The 14,689-nt window shown below is 34.0% G+C and overlaps 1 protein-coding gene across 1 annotated transcript; it reads left to right on the top strand.

Moving 5' to 3' along the window:
* The first annotated feature begins 11,546 nt into the window (after nucleotides 1–11,546).
* Nucleotides 11,547–13,607, top strand: LOC145790355 (uncharacterized). The gene is made up of 2 exons (XM_082868093.1): nucleotides 11,547–12,869; nucleotides 13,507–13,607. The coding sequence occupies exon 1, from the start codon at nucleotides 11,623–11,625 to the stop codon at nucleotides 12,781–12,783; it is 1,161 nt and encodes a 386-aa protein (XP_082724219.1). The 5' UTR covers nucleotides 11,547–11,622; the 3' UTR covers nucleotides 12,784–12,869; nucleotides 13,507–13,607.
* Nucleotides 13,608–14,689: the final 1,082 nt, after the last annotated feature.

The following is a 14,689-nucleotide window of genomic DNA, read 5'->3' as shown; positions in this document are numbered from 1 at the left end:
TGGACAAAACCTAACTTTTCAATACACATTAATATACCAAAACAATTACATGCAACTATATATATATATATACACATCTATTATGGATTTTATTCCCCTAAGAGCAATGTCTCGTCTACATGAAACATATTTAAAATTAAAATCTTTGATATTGTCACTAGAGTTGGTACGAAAATCGAACTACAACACATGAAATAAACGATAAATTGACATCAATTTTCCCATAAAGTTCAAATTTTGGTTTAACAATTATCCAAATTAGAAATAAACTACGTATACCAAACATAATTGAAGTAAAAAAAATAAATAAATAACTCACGAAACGTTGATTAATCCAGATAGAGAGAGAGAGAGAGGGATACAATAGGTGTATATAGAGAGAGAGATTACCATTAGCGAGGAGGGAGTTTCAAGGGCTGAATTTGAATCGACCTTCGAGGGCTTAGGGTAAGGGTTTCGAGAGAGTGAGAGACAGTTGACACAGGGAGATTAAGGGGGGTCCAACTTGAAAAGTGAAAATATGGAACACAAAACGGAGACAAATTGGCTGTATGAGAAAGTAGATCTCATCTGCGTATAAGAGAGGATTGGGGTTTTATAGGTCGGTTTAGATACTACATTATTAGTGATTCGGTCAGTTTCTTTTTATTCAGTCCAACACTTGCAGGTTACGAAACCGTTGACATTTTTGCAATTTAGAAGTGTTGGAGGAGAGAGTTGAATTAAAATAGGGAAAAATTACTCATAGGTTCCATATTGAAAAATGTTACACCATCTAGTCCTGAGTGTTTTCTTATAAACCATTTAGTCCTTTTTTTACATCAGAACATCATCATCAAAACAACATCAAACATCACAACATTAATCATCAACAAAGAACAATTGATGCAAATTAAACACAACAAATTTACATAAATAAACCCTAGAATTCAAAACAGTATAGAACTACGTTCCAAAAAAACATCGATCAGATTCAAAAGCACGAAGCTTTGGAGTCAATAGTCATGAATATCAACAAAACTAGGGTTTCGAGCAGATTAATCGTCAAAACCAAAGCACTCGTGCACAATGCTACAAAAGTATGAATATGAGTTTGATTATTAATAGCAGGACAAAGAACACGATAAGAAATCGAATTGGCAGACCTAACAGCAGATTCGAGATCGAGATCAAAAACCCCCAAGGCGGTGCTTTGTTCTGAAGGTTTTGACGATGCGTATGAGTTCCAATCGGCCAAAAGAGACGATGATGAAGACGACGACAATGAAGACGTCAATGGATGCGGTTATTGCCGATATTCCTCGCCCCGCCGACTGAAAACCACTTCTGCATTTTCGTTTTGTTGTTGGTTTCAAGCTGTGGTTATGGATTTTCAATAACGAAGATTCAAAGAATTAAAGAGAATTGATAATGTTTGATGAATAATAATGGTTGATGAATAATGTTTGATGTTGAAGAATAATGTTTAGTGTTGGAGAATAATGTTTTATTTTGATGTTTAATCGTTATTTAAAAAATTATTTAATCGTTATTGTGGTGTTGTTTTTGATGATGATAGTGTGATGTTTGATGTTGTTTTGATGATGATGTTATTTTGATGATGTTACTTATAAATTTGATGTTTGATGGATGATGTCTGATGAATAATCCTAATGTTTAATGGTTCAGAATTTGTGTTTGATGTTTGATGAATAATCTTAATGTTTAGTGGTTGATGTTTGATGAATAATCCTGACGTTGCATGTTTGATGTTGGATGAATAATGTTTGATGTTTGAAAAGAAGGGAAATCATAAAAAGACCTATAATAAGCTTCTTGGGAAATAGGAAACTTTATCACAAATATTTCCAAGGAACAATTATGTAGTAAAACAAATCTTGTATAAGTAAAAAAAGAATAACACATAGGTAGGCAGAAAACTATATCATAATAAGTTTTGCAAATTGGACACTGACCTCCATGTTGGTTTGATGAACTTACAACACGACAACAATCCACAACAGCTGAACCTGCATTAACTGCAACGATTCAATTAAATCTCTTCCCATGAGTAGATGATTTATGCAAAATTCTGTGGACAAAACCTAACTTTTCAATACACATTAATATACCAAAACAATTACATGCAACTATATATATATATATACACATCTATTATGGATTTTATTCCCCTAAGAGCAATGTCTCGTCTACATGAAACATATTTAAAATTAAAATCTTTGATATTGTCACTAGAGTTGGTACGAAAATCGAACTACAACACATGAAATAAACGATAAATTGACATCAATTTTCTCATAAAGTTCAAATTTTGGTTTAACAATTATCCAAATTAGAAATAAACTACGTATACCAAACATAATTGAAGTAAAAAAAATAAATAAATAACTCACGGAACGTTGATTAATCCAGATAGAGAGAGAGAGAGAGGGATACAATAGGTGTATATAGAGAGAGAGATTACCATTAGCGAGGAGGGAGTTTCAAGGGCTGAATTTGAATCGACCTTCGAGGGCTTAGGGTAAGGGTTTCGAGAGAGTGAGAGACAGTTGACACAGGGAGATTAAGGGGGGTCCAACTTGAAAAGTGAAAATATGGAACACAAAACAGAGACAAATTGGCTGTATGAGAAAGTAGATCTCGTCTGAGTATAAGAGAGGATTGGGGTTTTATAGGTCGGTTTAGATACTACATTATTAGTGATTCGGTCAGTTTCTTTTTATTCAGTCCAACACTTGCAGGTTACGAAACCGTTGACATTTTTGCAATTTAGAGGTGTTGGAGGAGAGAGTTGAATTAAAATAGGGAAATATTACTCATAGGTTCCATATTGAAAAATGTTACACCATCTAGTCCTGAGTGTTTTCTTATAAACCATTTAGTCCTTTTTTTACATCAGAACATCATCATCAAAACAACATCAAACATCACAACATTAATCATCAACAAAGAACAATCGATGCAAATTAAACACAACAAATTTACATAAATAAACCCTAGAATTCAAAACAGTATAGAACTACGTTCCAAAAAAACATCGATCAGATTCAAAAGCACGAAGCTTTGGAGTCAATAGTCATGAATATCAACAAAACTAGGGTTTCGAGCAGATTAATCGTCAAAACCAAAGCACTCGTGCACAATGCTACAAAAGTATGAATATGAGTTTGATTATTAATAGCAGGACAAAGAACACGATAAGAAATCGAATTAGCAGACCTAACAGCAGATTCGAGATCAAGATCAAAAACCCCCAAGGCGGTGCTCTGTTCCGAAGGTTTTGACGATGCGTATGAGTTCCAATCGGCCAAAAGAGACGATGATGAAGACGACGACAATGAAGACGTCAATGGATGCGGTTGTTACCGATTTCCTCGCCCCGCCGACTGGAAACCACTTCTGCATTTTCGTTTTGTTGTTGGTTTCAAGCTGTGGTTATGGATTTTCAATAACGAAGATTCAAAGAATTAAAGAGAATTGATAATGTTTGATGAATAATAATGGTTGATGAATAATGTTTGATGTTGAAGAATAATGTTTAGTGTTGGAGAATAATGTTTTATTTTGATGTTTAATCGTTATTTAAAAAATTATTTAATCGTTATTGTGGTGTTGTTTTTGATGATGATAGTGTGATGTTTGATGTTGTTTTGATGATGATGTTATTTTGATGATGTTACTTATAAATTTGATGTTTGATGGATGATGTCTGATGAATAATCCTAATGTTTAATGGTTCAGAATTTGTGTTTGATGTTTGATGAATAATCTTAATGTTTAGTGGTTGATGTTTGATGAATAATCCTGACGTTGCATGTTTGATGTTGGATGAATAATGTTTGATGTTTGAAAAGAAGGGAAATCATAAAAAGACCTATAATAAGCTTCTTGGGAAATAGGAAACTTTATCACAAATATTTCCAAGGAACAATTATGTAGTAAAACAAATCTTGTATAAGTAAAAAAAGAATAACACATAGGTAGGCAGAAAACTATATCATAATAAGTTTTGCAAATTGGACACTGACCTCCATGTTGGTTTGATGAACTTACAACACGACAACAATCCACAACAGCTGAACCTGCATTAACTGCAACGATTCAATTAAATCTCTTCCCATGAGTAGATGATTTATGCAAAATTCTGTGGACAAAACCTAACTTTTCAATACACATTAATATACCAAAACAATTACATGCAACTATATATATATATACACATCTATTATGGATTTTATTCCCCTAAGAGCAATGTCTCGTCTACATGAAACATATTTAAAATTAAAATCTTTGATATTGTCACTAGAGTTGGTACGAAAATCGAACTACAACACATGAAATAAACGATAAATTGACATCAATTTTCCCATAAAGTTCAAATTTTGGTTTAACAATTATCCAAATTAGAAATAAACTACGTATACCAAACATAATTGAAGTAAAAAAAATAAATAAATAACTCACGGAACGTTGATTAATCCAGATAGAGAGAGAGAGAGAGGGATACAATAGGTGTATATAGAGAGAGAGATTACCATTAGCGAGGAGGGAGTTTCAAGGGCTGAATTTGAATCGACCTTCGAGGGCTTAGGGTAAGGGTTTCGAGAGAGTGAGAGACAGTTGACACAGGGAGATTAAGGGGGGTCCAACTTGAAAAGTGAAAATATGGAACACAAAACAGAGACAAATTGGCTGTATGAGAAAGTAGATCTCGTCTGAGTATAAGAGAGGATTGGGGTTTTATAGGTCGGTTTAGATACTACATTATTAGTGATTCGGTCAGTTTCTTTTTATTCAGTCCAACACTTGCAGGTTACGAAACCGTTGACATTTTTGCAATTTAGAGGTGTTGGAGGAGAGAGTTGAATTAAAATAGGGAAATATTACTCATAGGTTCCATATTGAAAAATGTTACACCATCTAGTCCTGAGTGTTTTCTTATAAACCATTTAGTCCTTTTTTTACATCAGAACATCATCATCAAAACAACATCAAACATCACAACATTAATCATCAACAAAGAACAATCGATGCAAATTAAACACAACAAATTTACATAAATAAACCCTAGAATTCAAAACAGTATAGAACTACGTTCCAAAAAAACATCGATCAGATTCAAAAGCACGAAGCTTTGGAGTCAATAGTCATGAATATCAACAAAACTAGGGTTTCGAGCAGATTAATCGTCAAAACCAAAGCACTCGTGCACAATGTTACAAAAGTATGAATATGAGTTTGATTATTAATAGCAGGACAAAGAACACGATAAGAAATCGAATTGGCAGACCTAACAGCAGATTCGAGATCAAGATCAAAAACCCCCAAGGCGGTGCTCTGTTCCGAAGGTTTTGACGATGCGTATGAGTTCCAATCGGCCAAAAGAGACGATGATGAAGACGACGACAATAAAGACGTCAATGGATGCGGTTGTTGCCGATATTCCTCGCCCCGCCGACTGGAAACCACTTCTGCATTTTCGTTTTGTTGTTGGTTTCAAGCTGTGGTTATGGATTTTCAATAACGAAGATTCAAAGAATTAAAGAGAATTGATAATGTTTGATGAATAATAATGGTTGATGAATAATGTTTGATGTTGAAGAATAATGTTTAGTGTTGGAGAATAATGTTTTATTTTGATGTTTAATCGTTATTTAAAAAATTGTTTAATCGTTATTGTGGTGTTGTTTTTGATGATGGTAGTGTGATGTTTGATGTTGTTTTGATGATGATGTTATTTTGATGATGTTACTTATAAATTTGATGTTTGATGGATGATGTCTGATGAATAATCCTAATGTTTAATGGTTCAGAATTTGTGTTTGATGTTTGATGAATAATCTTAATGTTTAGTGGTTGATGTTTGATGAATAATCCTGACGTTGCATGTTTGATTTTGGATGAATAATGTTTGATGTTTGAAAAGAAGGGAAATCATAAAAAGACCTATAATAAGCTTCTTGGGAAATAGGAAACTTTATCACAAATATTTCCAAGGAACAATTATGTAGTAAAACAAATCTTGTATAAGTAAAAAAAGAATAACACATAGGTAGGCAGAAAACTATATCATAATAAGTTTTGCAAATTGGACACTGACCTCCATGTTGGTTTGATGAACTTACAACACGACAACAATCCACAACAGCTGAACCTGCATTAACTGCAACGATTCAATTAAATCTTTTCCCATGAGTAGATGATTTATGCAAAATTCTGTGGACAAAACCTAACTTTTCAATACACATTAATATACCAAAACAATTACATGCAACTATATATATATATATACACATCTATTATGGATTTTATTCCCCTAAGAGCAATGTCTCGTCTACATGAAACATATTTAAAATTAAAATCTTTGATATTGTCACTAGAGTTGGTACGAAAATCGAACTACAACACATGAAATAAACGATAAATTGACATCAATTTTCCCATAAAGTTCAAATTTTGGTTTAACAATTATCCAAATTAGAAATAAACTACGTATACCAAACATAATTGAAGTAAAAAAAATAAATAAATAACTCACGGAACGTTGATTAATCCAGATAGAGAGAGAGAGAGAGGGATACAATAGGTGTATATAGAGAGAGAGATTACCATTAGCGAGGAGGGAGTTTCAAGGGCTGAATTTGAATCGACCTTCGAGGGCTTAGGGTAAGGGTTTCGAGAGAGTGAGAGACAGTTGACACAGGGAGATTAAGGGGGGTCCAACTTGAAAAGTGAAAATATGGAACACAAAACAGAGACAAATTGGCTGTATGAGAAAGTAGATCTCGTCTGAGTATAAGAGAGGATTGGGGTTTTATAGGTCGGTTTAGATACTACATTATTAGTGATTCGGTCAGTTTCTTTTTATTCAGTCCAACACTTGCAGGTTACGAAACCGTTGACATTTTTGCAATTTAGAAGTGTTGGAGGAGAGAGTTGAATTAAAATAGGGAAATATTACTCATAGGTTCCATATTGAAAAATGTTACACCATCTAGTCCTGAGTGTTTTCTTATAAACCATTTAGTCCTTTTTTTACATCAGAACATCATCATCAAAACAACATCAAACATCACAACATTAATCATCAACAAAGAACAATCGATGCAAATTAAACACAACAAATTTACATAAATAAACCCTAGAATTCAAAACAGTATAGAATTACGTTCCAAAAAAACATCGATCAGATTCAAAAGCACGAAGCTTTGGAGTCAATAGTCATGAATATCAACAAAACTAGGGTTTCGAGCAGATTAATCGTCAAAAACAAAACACTCGTGCACAATGCTACAAAAGTATGAATATGAGTTTGATTATTAATAGCAGGACAAAGAACACGATAAGAAATCGAATTAGCAGACCTAACAGCAGATTCGAGATCAAGATCAAAAACCCCCAAGGCGGTGCTCTGTTCCGAAGGTTTTGACGATGCGTATGAGTTCCAATCGGCCAAAAGAGACGATGATGAAGACGACGACAATGAAGACGTCAATGGATGCGGTTGTTACCGATTTCCTCGCCCCGCCGACTGGAAACCACTTCTGCATTTTCGTTTTGTTGTTGGTTTCAAGCTGTGGTTATGGATTTTCAATAACGAAGATTCAAAGAATTAAAGAGAATTGATAATGTTTGATGAATAATAATGGTTGATGAATAATGTTTGATGTTGAAGAATAATGTTTAGTGTTGGAGAATAATGTTTTATTTTGATGTTTAATCGTTATTTAAAAAATTGTTTAATCGTTATTGTGGTGTTGTTTTTGATGATGGTAGTGTGATGTTTGATGTTGTTTTGATGATGATGTTATTTTGATGATGTTACTTATAAATTTGATGTTTGATGGATGATATCTGATGAATAATCCTAATGTTTAATGGTTCAGAATTTGTGTTTGATGTTTGATGAATAATCTTAATGTTTAGTGGTTGATGTTTGATGAATAATCCTGACGTTGCATGTTTGATGTTGGATGAATAATGTTTGATGTTTGAAAAGAAGGGAAATCATAAAAAGACCTATAATAAGCTTCTTGGGAAATAGGAAACTTTATCACAAATATTTCCAAGGAACAATTATGTAGTAAAACAAATCTTGTATAAGTAAAAAAAGAATAACACATAGGTAGGCAGAAAACTATATCATAATAAGTTTTGCAAATTGGACACTGACCTCCATGTTGGTTTGATGAACTTACAACACGACAACAATCCACAACAGCTGAACCTGCATTAACTGCAACGATTCAGTTAAATCTCTTCCCATGAGTAGATGATTTATGCAAAATTCTGTGGACAAAACCTAACTTTTCAATACACATTAATATACCAAAACAATTACATGCAACTATATATATATATACATATCTATTATGGATTTTATTCCCCTAAGAGCAATGTCTCGTCTACATGAAACAGATTTAAAATTAAAATCTTTGATATTGTCATTAGAGTTGGTACGAAAACCGAACTACAACACATGAAATAAACGATAAATTGACATCAATTTTCTCATAAAGTTTAAATTTTGGTTTAACAATTATCCAAATTTGAAATAAACTACGTATACCAAACATAATTGAAGTAAAATAAATAAATAAATAACTCACGGAACGTTGATTAATCCAGATAGAGAGAGAGAGAGAGAGGGATACAATAGGTGTATATAGAAAGAGAGATTACCATTAGCGAGGAGGGAGTTTCAAGGGCTGAATTTGAATCGACCTTCGATGGTTCAATCGCTGAATTTGAGTCGACCTTCAAGGGCTTAGGGTAAGAGTTTCGAGAGAGTGAGAGACAGTTGACACGGGGAGATTAAGGGCGGTCCAACTTGAAAAGTGAAAATATGGAACCACAAAACAGAGACAAATTGGCTGTATGAGAAAGTAGATCTCGTCTGAGTATAAGAGAGGATTGGGGTTTTATAGGTCGGTTTAGATATTACATTATTATTGATTCGGTCGGTTTCTGTTTATTCGGTCCAACACTTGTAGGTTACGAAACTGTTGACATTTTTGCAAAATTTGAAAGTGTTTGAGATGAGAGTTGAATTAAAATAGCTGGTAAAATAAATTAAAATAATTAATAAGATAAAATATGACGTTTAATTTATAATTTTTTTTTTATAATTATCAAATTAATTATATAAAAAAAATTAATTATTTTTCTAAGCATAACTATTTTAGTCAAGTTAAAATAATTACGAAGTCAAATAACTAATTAAAATAACCTACTTCCTAAACAAGGCCTTTGACGTGGCTAAGTCCATAAAGGCCATAGCCCATTATAAACAATCCAAATCCATCACTTGAAGTCCAGTACATAACCCAACTGGGGGCGTCCAAAACTGCTGGAACCCAGCATGGCACAAAGAGCCAATGACATTGGCGCACGTGGCAGGTGAAGGGCGAGCCACATCAGCAGACAAAGATCTGCAAAGTTATTGCCATGGCACATCACCATTAATGCGGCCTATCACAGCATTTATTATGACAACACCTCTCCGTCGGAACAGGACCCCCTTATCCTGAACAAGGTAAGCTACAGCATAGACTTTCGGCGAGGAGGGCAGGTCGGAAGGGACAGCGAAATGATTACCAAAGGATATAAGCAAACGTTGAAGACAATAAGAAGGTTAAGCTCTCTATCTCTAATCTCTCCCTCTATACTCTACTTCTTTTCATAACTTGCTCGTCAGAGGGTTCACTAGGGGACTAACCCGTTTCCCGTTGAACTTGTTTGCAGGTTATTCGGTGGGCTCGATCATTTGGACTTGGGCTTGAGGAGTTTGGACCAGTCCGATCCATTCACTGGGACAAACTGTACTATCAGCCTTAATAATAATAATTTTGGTGATTTTTTTATTTTTAAAGTGATAAATCTACCATACAGTCGTCTTTTATATATTTATTTATTTATATGTATATATATCATTATTTTTTTAAATATGTTACAACTGAATTTATTAAAATCAACAAAAATAATCGGGCAAAATCAATTGGTTTGACCAGTTTTGATTTAATTTGCCAATTTATTCAATTTACTGACAATTAAAGCATCACCAACCCTTTTTTTTAAGGGGATTTTTTTTTAAGGTCCCTAATAATAACAATTTAGAGGATAAAGGACACACAAAAAGATAGTGATGCCTCACGTCCCTGAAACAACTTGGCGCGCGCTTTTAATTATTTTGTGGACCAAAATACCCTCGCCAGAATCAACACAGAACCAAACTCATTCCGACGTCTCAGTTACATTCCAAACATCCAGCATCATCACGAACAGGAGAACAGCAGAATTAGGGTTTCAACATCATCTGCACCATCGACATTACAGCTTCGTTATCTTCTCCAAAAATCATTCCCATTCCTTCCTCACAAATTTCTCTTACCTAGGTTAAACCTTCGTTTTCACTGCTCATCATCATCTCACTCCATCTTCGTCACGTCGCATCTTCATCGCGGGCCATATCAGCTCATCATTCAAGTTTCATCCTAACTCTGGTCAGTTTTTCTACAATACAACTAAATTTTCTCTGAAAACACAGTTAATAGCATTTTATAATAACCTTTCATAAATTAGGGTTTCAATTTCGTAATAAAAAGCTACCTGAATTTGAAAAAATTTATTTCTGTGTATTTTGAACTTATTCTTCAACATGTTTGTGTGATTTTATCTGTAAATTTCTCTGGCATTTGAATTTCTCTGATTTTTTATTAATGTAATTTTCTTCTTTCAATTTTCTCTGGCATGTTTATTTTCACAACAATTTTTTGTGTTTTTATCTTATTCTTGAACATGTTTCTGTAATTCTGTCTATAAATTTTCCTGCTCCGTAAATTTCTCTGTAATATGTATTTTTAATTGCAATGTCTATCTTAATCTAGAATGTCTATTGCTTTCTTGCCTCTGTCTTAAGTTTCTCTGGTATTTATAATTTTCTCTGACCACATCACATCACTTTCCTCCCTTGTGTCTTTGTCATTTTAAATTTTCTCTGGAATTTTAATATTGTGGACTGGAATGAATGTTTCTTCTTGGAATTTTCTCTGCCATATGTACTTTGAGAAAAAGTTATTTCTCTGAATTTTGATCTTATTCTTGAATATGTTTCTGTCATTTTGTCTCTGAATTTCTCTGCTTTGTAAATTTCTCTGGAATATGTATCATTCTCTGCAATGTCAATTACACTCTTGCCCCTGTCTAAGTTTCTCTGGTATTTATAATTTTCTCTGACCACATCGCACCACTTTCCTCCATTGAGTGTCTCTATCATGGTTAATTTTCTCTGCTTGTGTATGTAAATTTTTCTTGCATTTTAATATTATGAATTGAAATTTTCTCTGGAATGGAAATTTCCTCAAGAATGTGTAATTTTCTCCAGAATGTGCATTTTTCTCTGGTATGTTTATTTTGTTCAATTCTTGATTTCAATATGGTGTACTTCTCAGTGCCATCTTTACATTACTTTGTTTATTTCATCTTTGCTAATTGTGGAATGCAAATTTTCTTTCACTTGCTGTGTTGATTTTCTCTAACATGTCAAATTTTCTGTAATTTTCCCTTATCTGTAATTTTCTCTGGCATCTCCAATTTTCTCCCTTATCTGTAATTTTCTCTGACATGTCCATTTTTCTCTGGGATTTAATGTTGACATCTCTATGCTTTAATCATTGTCTAGAAATGGCAAAACGTAAAGGCAGCGAAACACCGGAAACACCAAGCAAAAAACAGAAACTGTCTCAGTCTTCTTATGGACTAGGATCAAAAACCAGCAGCAAAACACTAGAAACACCAAGGAAGAAAGAACAACTCTCTCAGTCCTCTTATCATCTAAGATCAAAAACCAGCACTAAAACACCACAAACTCCTTCCCAAAACACACAAGTCCAAGCTGATGAAGCAACTAGCATCCAGATGAGTACCCCAACTTCAAAAGACTCAAGATCAAGGGGGAAAAAACCTGTTAAACTCCACAGAAAGAGAGCTCACTACAGCATTCAATTCCGATCCAACCTCTCATCTGTCGTCTCCTTCTTTCAAACACTTAAATTCAGTTCAAAACATCTTCTAGAGCTTCAAAAGACCCCATTCTGGTATTTGATCCAAGCTCTAACCACTGGAAGGATGGATCCAAAGAAATCTAGGAAATCCGATGATGATGTAGTTGCCATAATCCAATGTTACAATGAAAAAACAAAAGCATTCACAGTTGGGAAGAAGAACCTGACCTTTACAACAAATGACATGACCTTGATTTTTGGTTTGGAAGGAGGTAAAGGAGCCATGTCATTAAGATACTCTAAAAAGCCAAAATCTGCATTCCTCAGGAGAAGATTCCAAAAGGACACAAGGCTCACTGGTCCTGTTCTTAAAAATGCCTTGGTCAAAGCAATGAAAGGCAAGCAACCAACTGACTTCAAAGATGTAGCAATCATTGTTACATTGTACTTGTGTCTCGCTCTATTTTTTGCAACAAGTGGGAATTCAATAGGTTGGGTTTTTATAAAGTATGTGGAACCTCTTGAATCAATGAAACAGTATGATTGGCCGGAAGCAATCACATCAACATTGATTGATTCTATCATGGCATTGCACAAAACTCCAGAAAAAGTTACGGGGTGTGTCATTGCATTGCTGGTAAGTATAATATCCATTCAAATTTGCAGTTATCATACTTACAAATTTGTGCGTTTACAAAATTTTATTTACTTTCATTTTCATCACAGTATTGGCTATGTGAACATGCAACTATCATTGACTCAGAAGACAGTAACACAATAGACTTCCCAAGATGTGCCAAGTGGAACCTTCAAACCTTGACGAAACAGCTGCAGAAGACACCAGTCCACTCTCTTGCACCTCGACAGGTTAGATTCCTATTGCTACCGAAATCTCAGTGAAATTTCAAAATTTCTCTGACCACTGCTTTGTTTCCCTCCTTGTGCATTGATTGATTAAGATTAATTTTCTCTGAAATATCAATTTCTGTTTTCTTCGTTGTTAACCACTGGTCTATTTCTGCCATTGTAATCAATTATCTCTGCCATCCAAATTTCTCTGACCACAATTGTAACACATTAACTTATATGCCCTGATTCATTTTCTCTAATATCTGAATTATGTTCTTTGTTACATAATTTTCTCTGGCCCATCAAATTTTATCTCCTTGTGTGTAATTTTCTCTGCCCATAACTTGTGTACCTTGCATCTTTGATAAACACTGTTTATTTCTACCCTTCTAATGAATTTTCACTGGAATTCAAATTTCTCTGACACAAATATAGTAAAACATTAACTTATAAACACTGTTTATTTCACTGTTTCATAATTTTCTCTGCCCCATAAAATTAACTCCATGTCTCTAATTTTCTCTGGCCCAATACAATTTTCTCTGAAGTTTGTTTCCAATTAGTATCATTTAGATGAATTTTATTTTCCTTATTTGAATTTTTTCTCTCAGTGAATTTTGTAACATTTTTCTAATAAAAGAGTCTCCTGTTACAGATTGATAACAAGCAGCTAGTCAAAAACCCATCTGAGGAGTTCTGTCTTGGCAAAAAGACGAAGAAAGAATTAAAAAAGGCAATTGTCATATTCAAGGAGACATTCAAGATCCATCTGAAGATGGAGGGAATGAACAAAAAGAAGGCAACACAGAAGAATACGAAGCCAGCAATGGACAAGAACATCAAGCAAGCAGCACAGAAGAAGAAACCACCAAAGAAAGTGAAGAAATAGAACCAGAAGAACAAACCAGTGAAGAAAGTGAAGATATAGAACCAGAAGACAAAGAACAAAAAGAACAAAAAGAAGAAGACAGTGAACAAGAAGATGAAGAAGAAGATGAACAACAAGAAGAGAACAAGGATGAAAGTGATGAAGAAGAAAATAATGAACAAGAAGATGAAGATGAAGATGAACAAGAAGAAGAGAACAAGGATGAAAGTGATGAAGAAGAAAATAATGAGCCGATGGACCAACAACATGATGGCATTTGTGGCTCAACAATGCATCAGCCTGAAGAATTTGAGGAATCAAAGGATGCCCAAATTGCTGATCTACGTCAAAGACTGAAGGCACTGTCTCAATCTAAAAAAGAAGAAGACAGAAATTGGATGGAATTACTTGCTGAAAAGGATATTTCAATAAGAATCCTGACATCACATAACTCAGAACTTCAAGAAAAAGAAAGCACAATCCGAATGAAACTAAGGATGTTGGAGGTTGAAAAAGCAGACGATGCAAAAACAATTCAACAGTTGAGGTGTTCAAATTCGGAACTTGAAACTAAAAATGCCAAATTGCATGAACAAGTTCAAGAACTATCTGTCCAACTAGCAACACAACCATACCGAACACCAACACAACTTCAACCACAAGGTCAGTGAAAATCTTGAGCCACAAAAAGTTATGTCCTTGTGCCATCATAACTCAGAGAAATTTCTATTTATTATAATTTTCTCTGTCATTGGTAATTTTCTCTGGAAGTTATATCTCTCTCAACACATTAGTTATATTTCTACTGCTCATTTCATTTCTCTGTATATTTTCTTATTCCATTTTTGGGGCTTGTTTGATTTTCACTGTGTATAGTTGGAATACAACTGGAACAACAACCAACAACCCAACAAGAGCAAATGCCACACAAACAACAACCGAAACAAAAGAAGAAACTCTATGGTAACTG

The sequence above is a fragment of the Camellia sinensis genome, chromosome 5 (genome assembly GCF_055761805.1).
Source record: "Camellia sinensis isolate YWXY chromosome 5, ASM5576180v1, whole genome shotgun sequence".
NCBI lineage: Eukaryota > Viridiplantae > Streptophyta > Magnoliopsida > Ericales > Theaceae > Camellia > Camellia sinensis.
The sequence above is the reverse complement of the archived record's forward strand: the minus strand, read 5'-3'. Positions and strand labels throughout refer to the sequence as shown.

Excerpts from the sequence above, each read along its gene's own strand:
- LOC145790355 (XM_082868093.1), top strand. The coding sequence starts at position 11,623 with ATGTCCATTTTTCTCTGGGATTTAATGTTGACATCTCTATGCTTTAAT.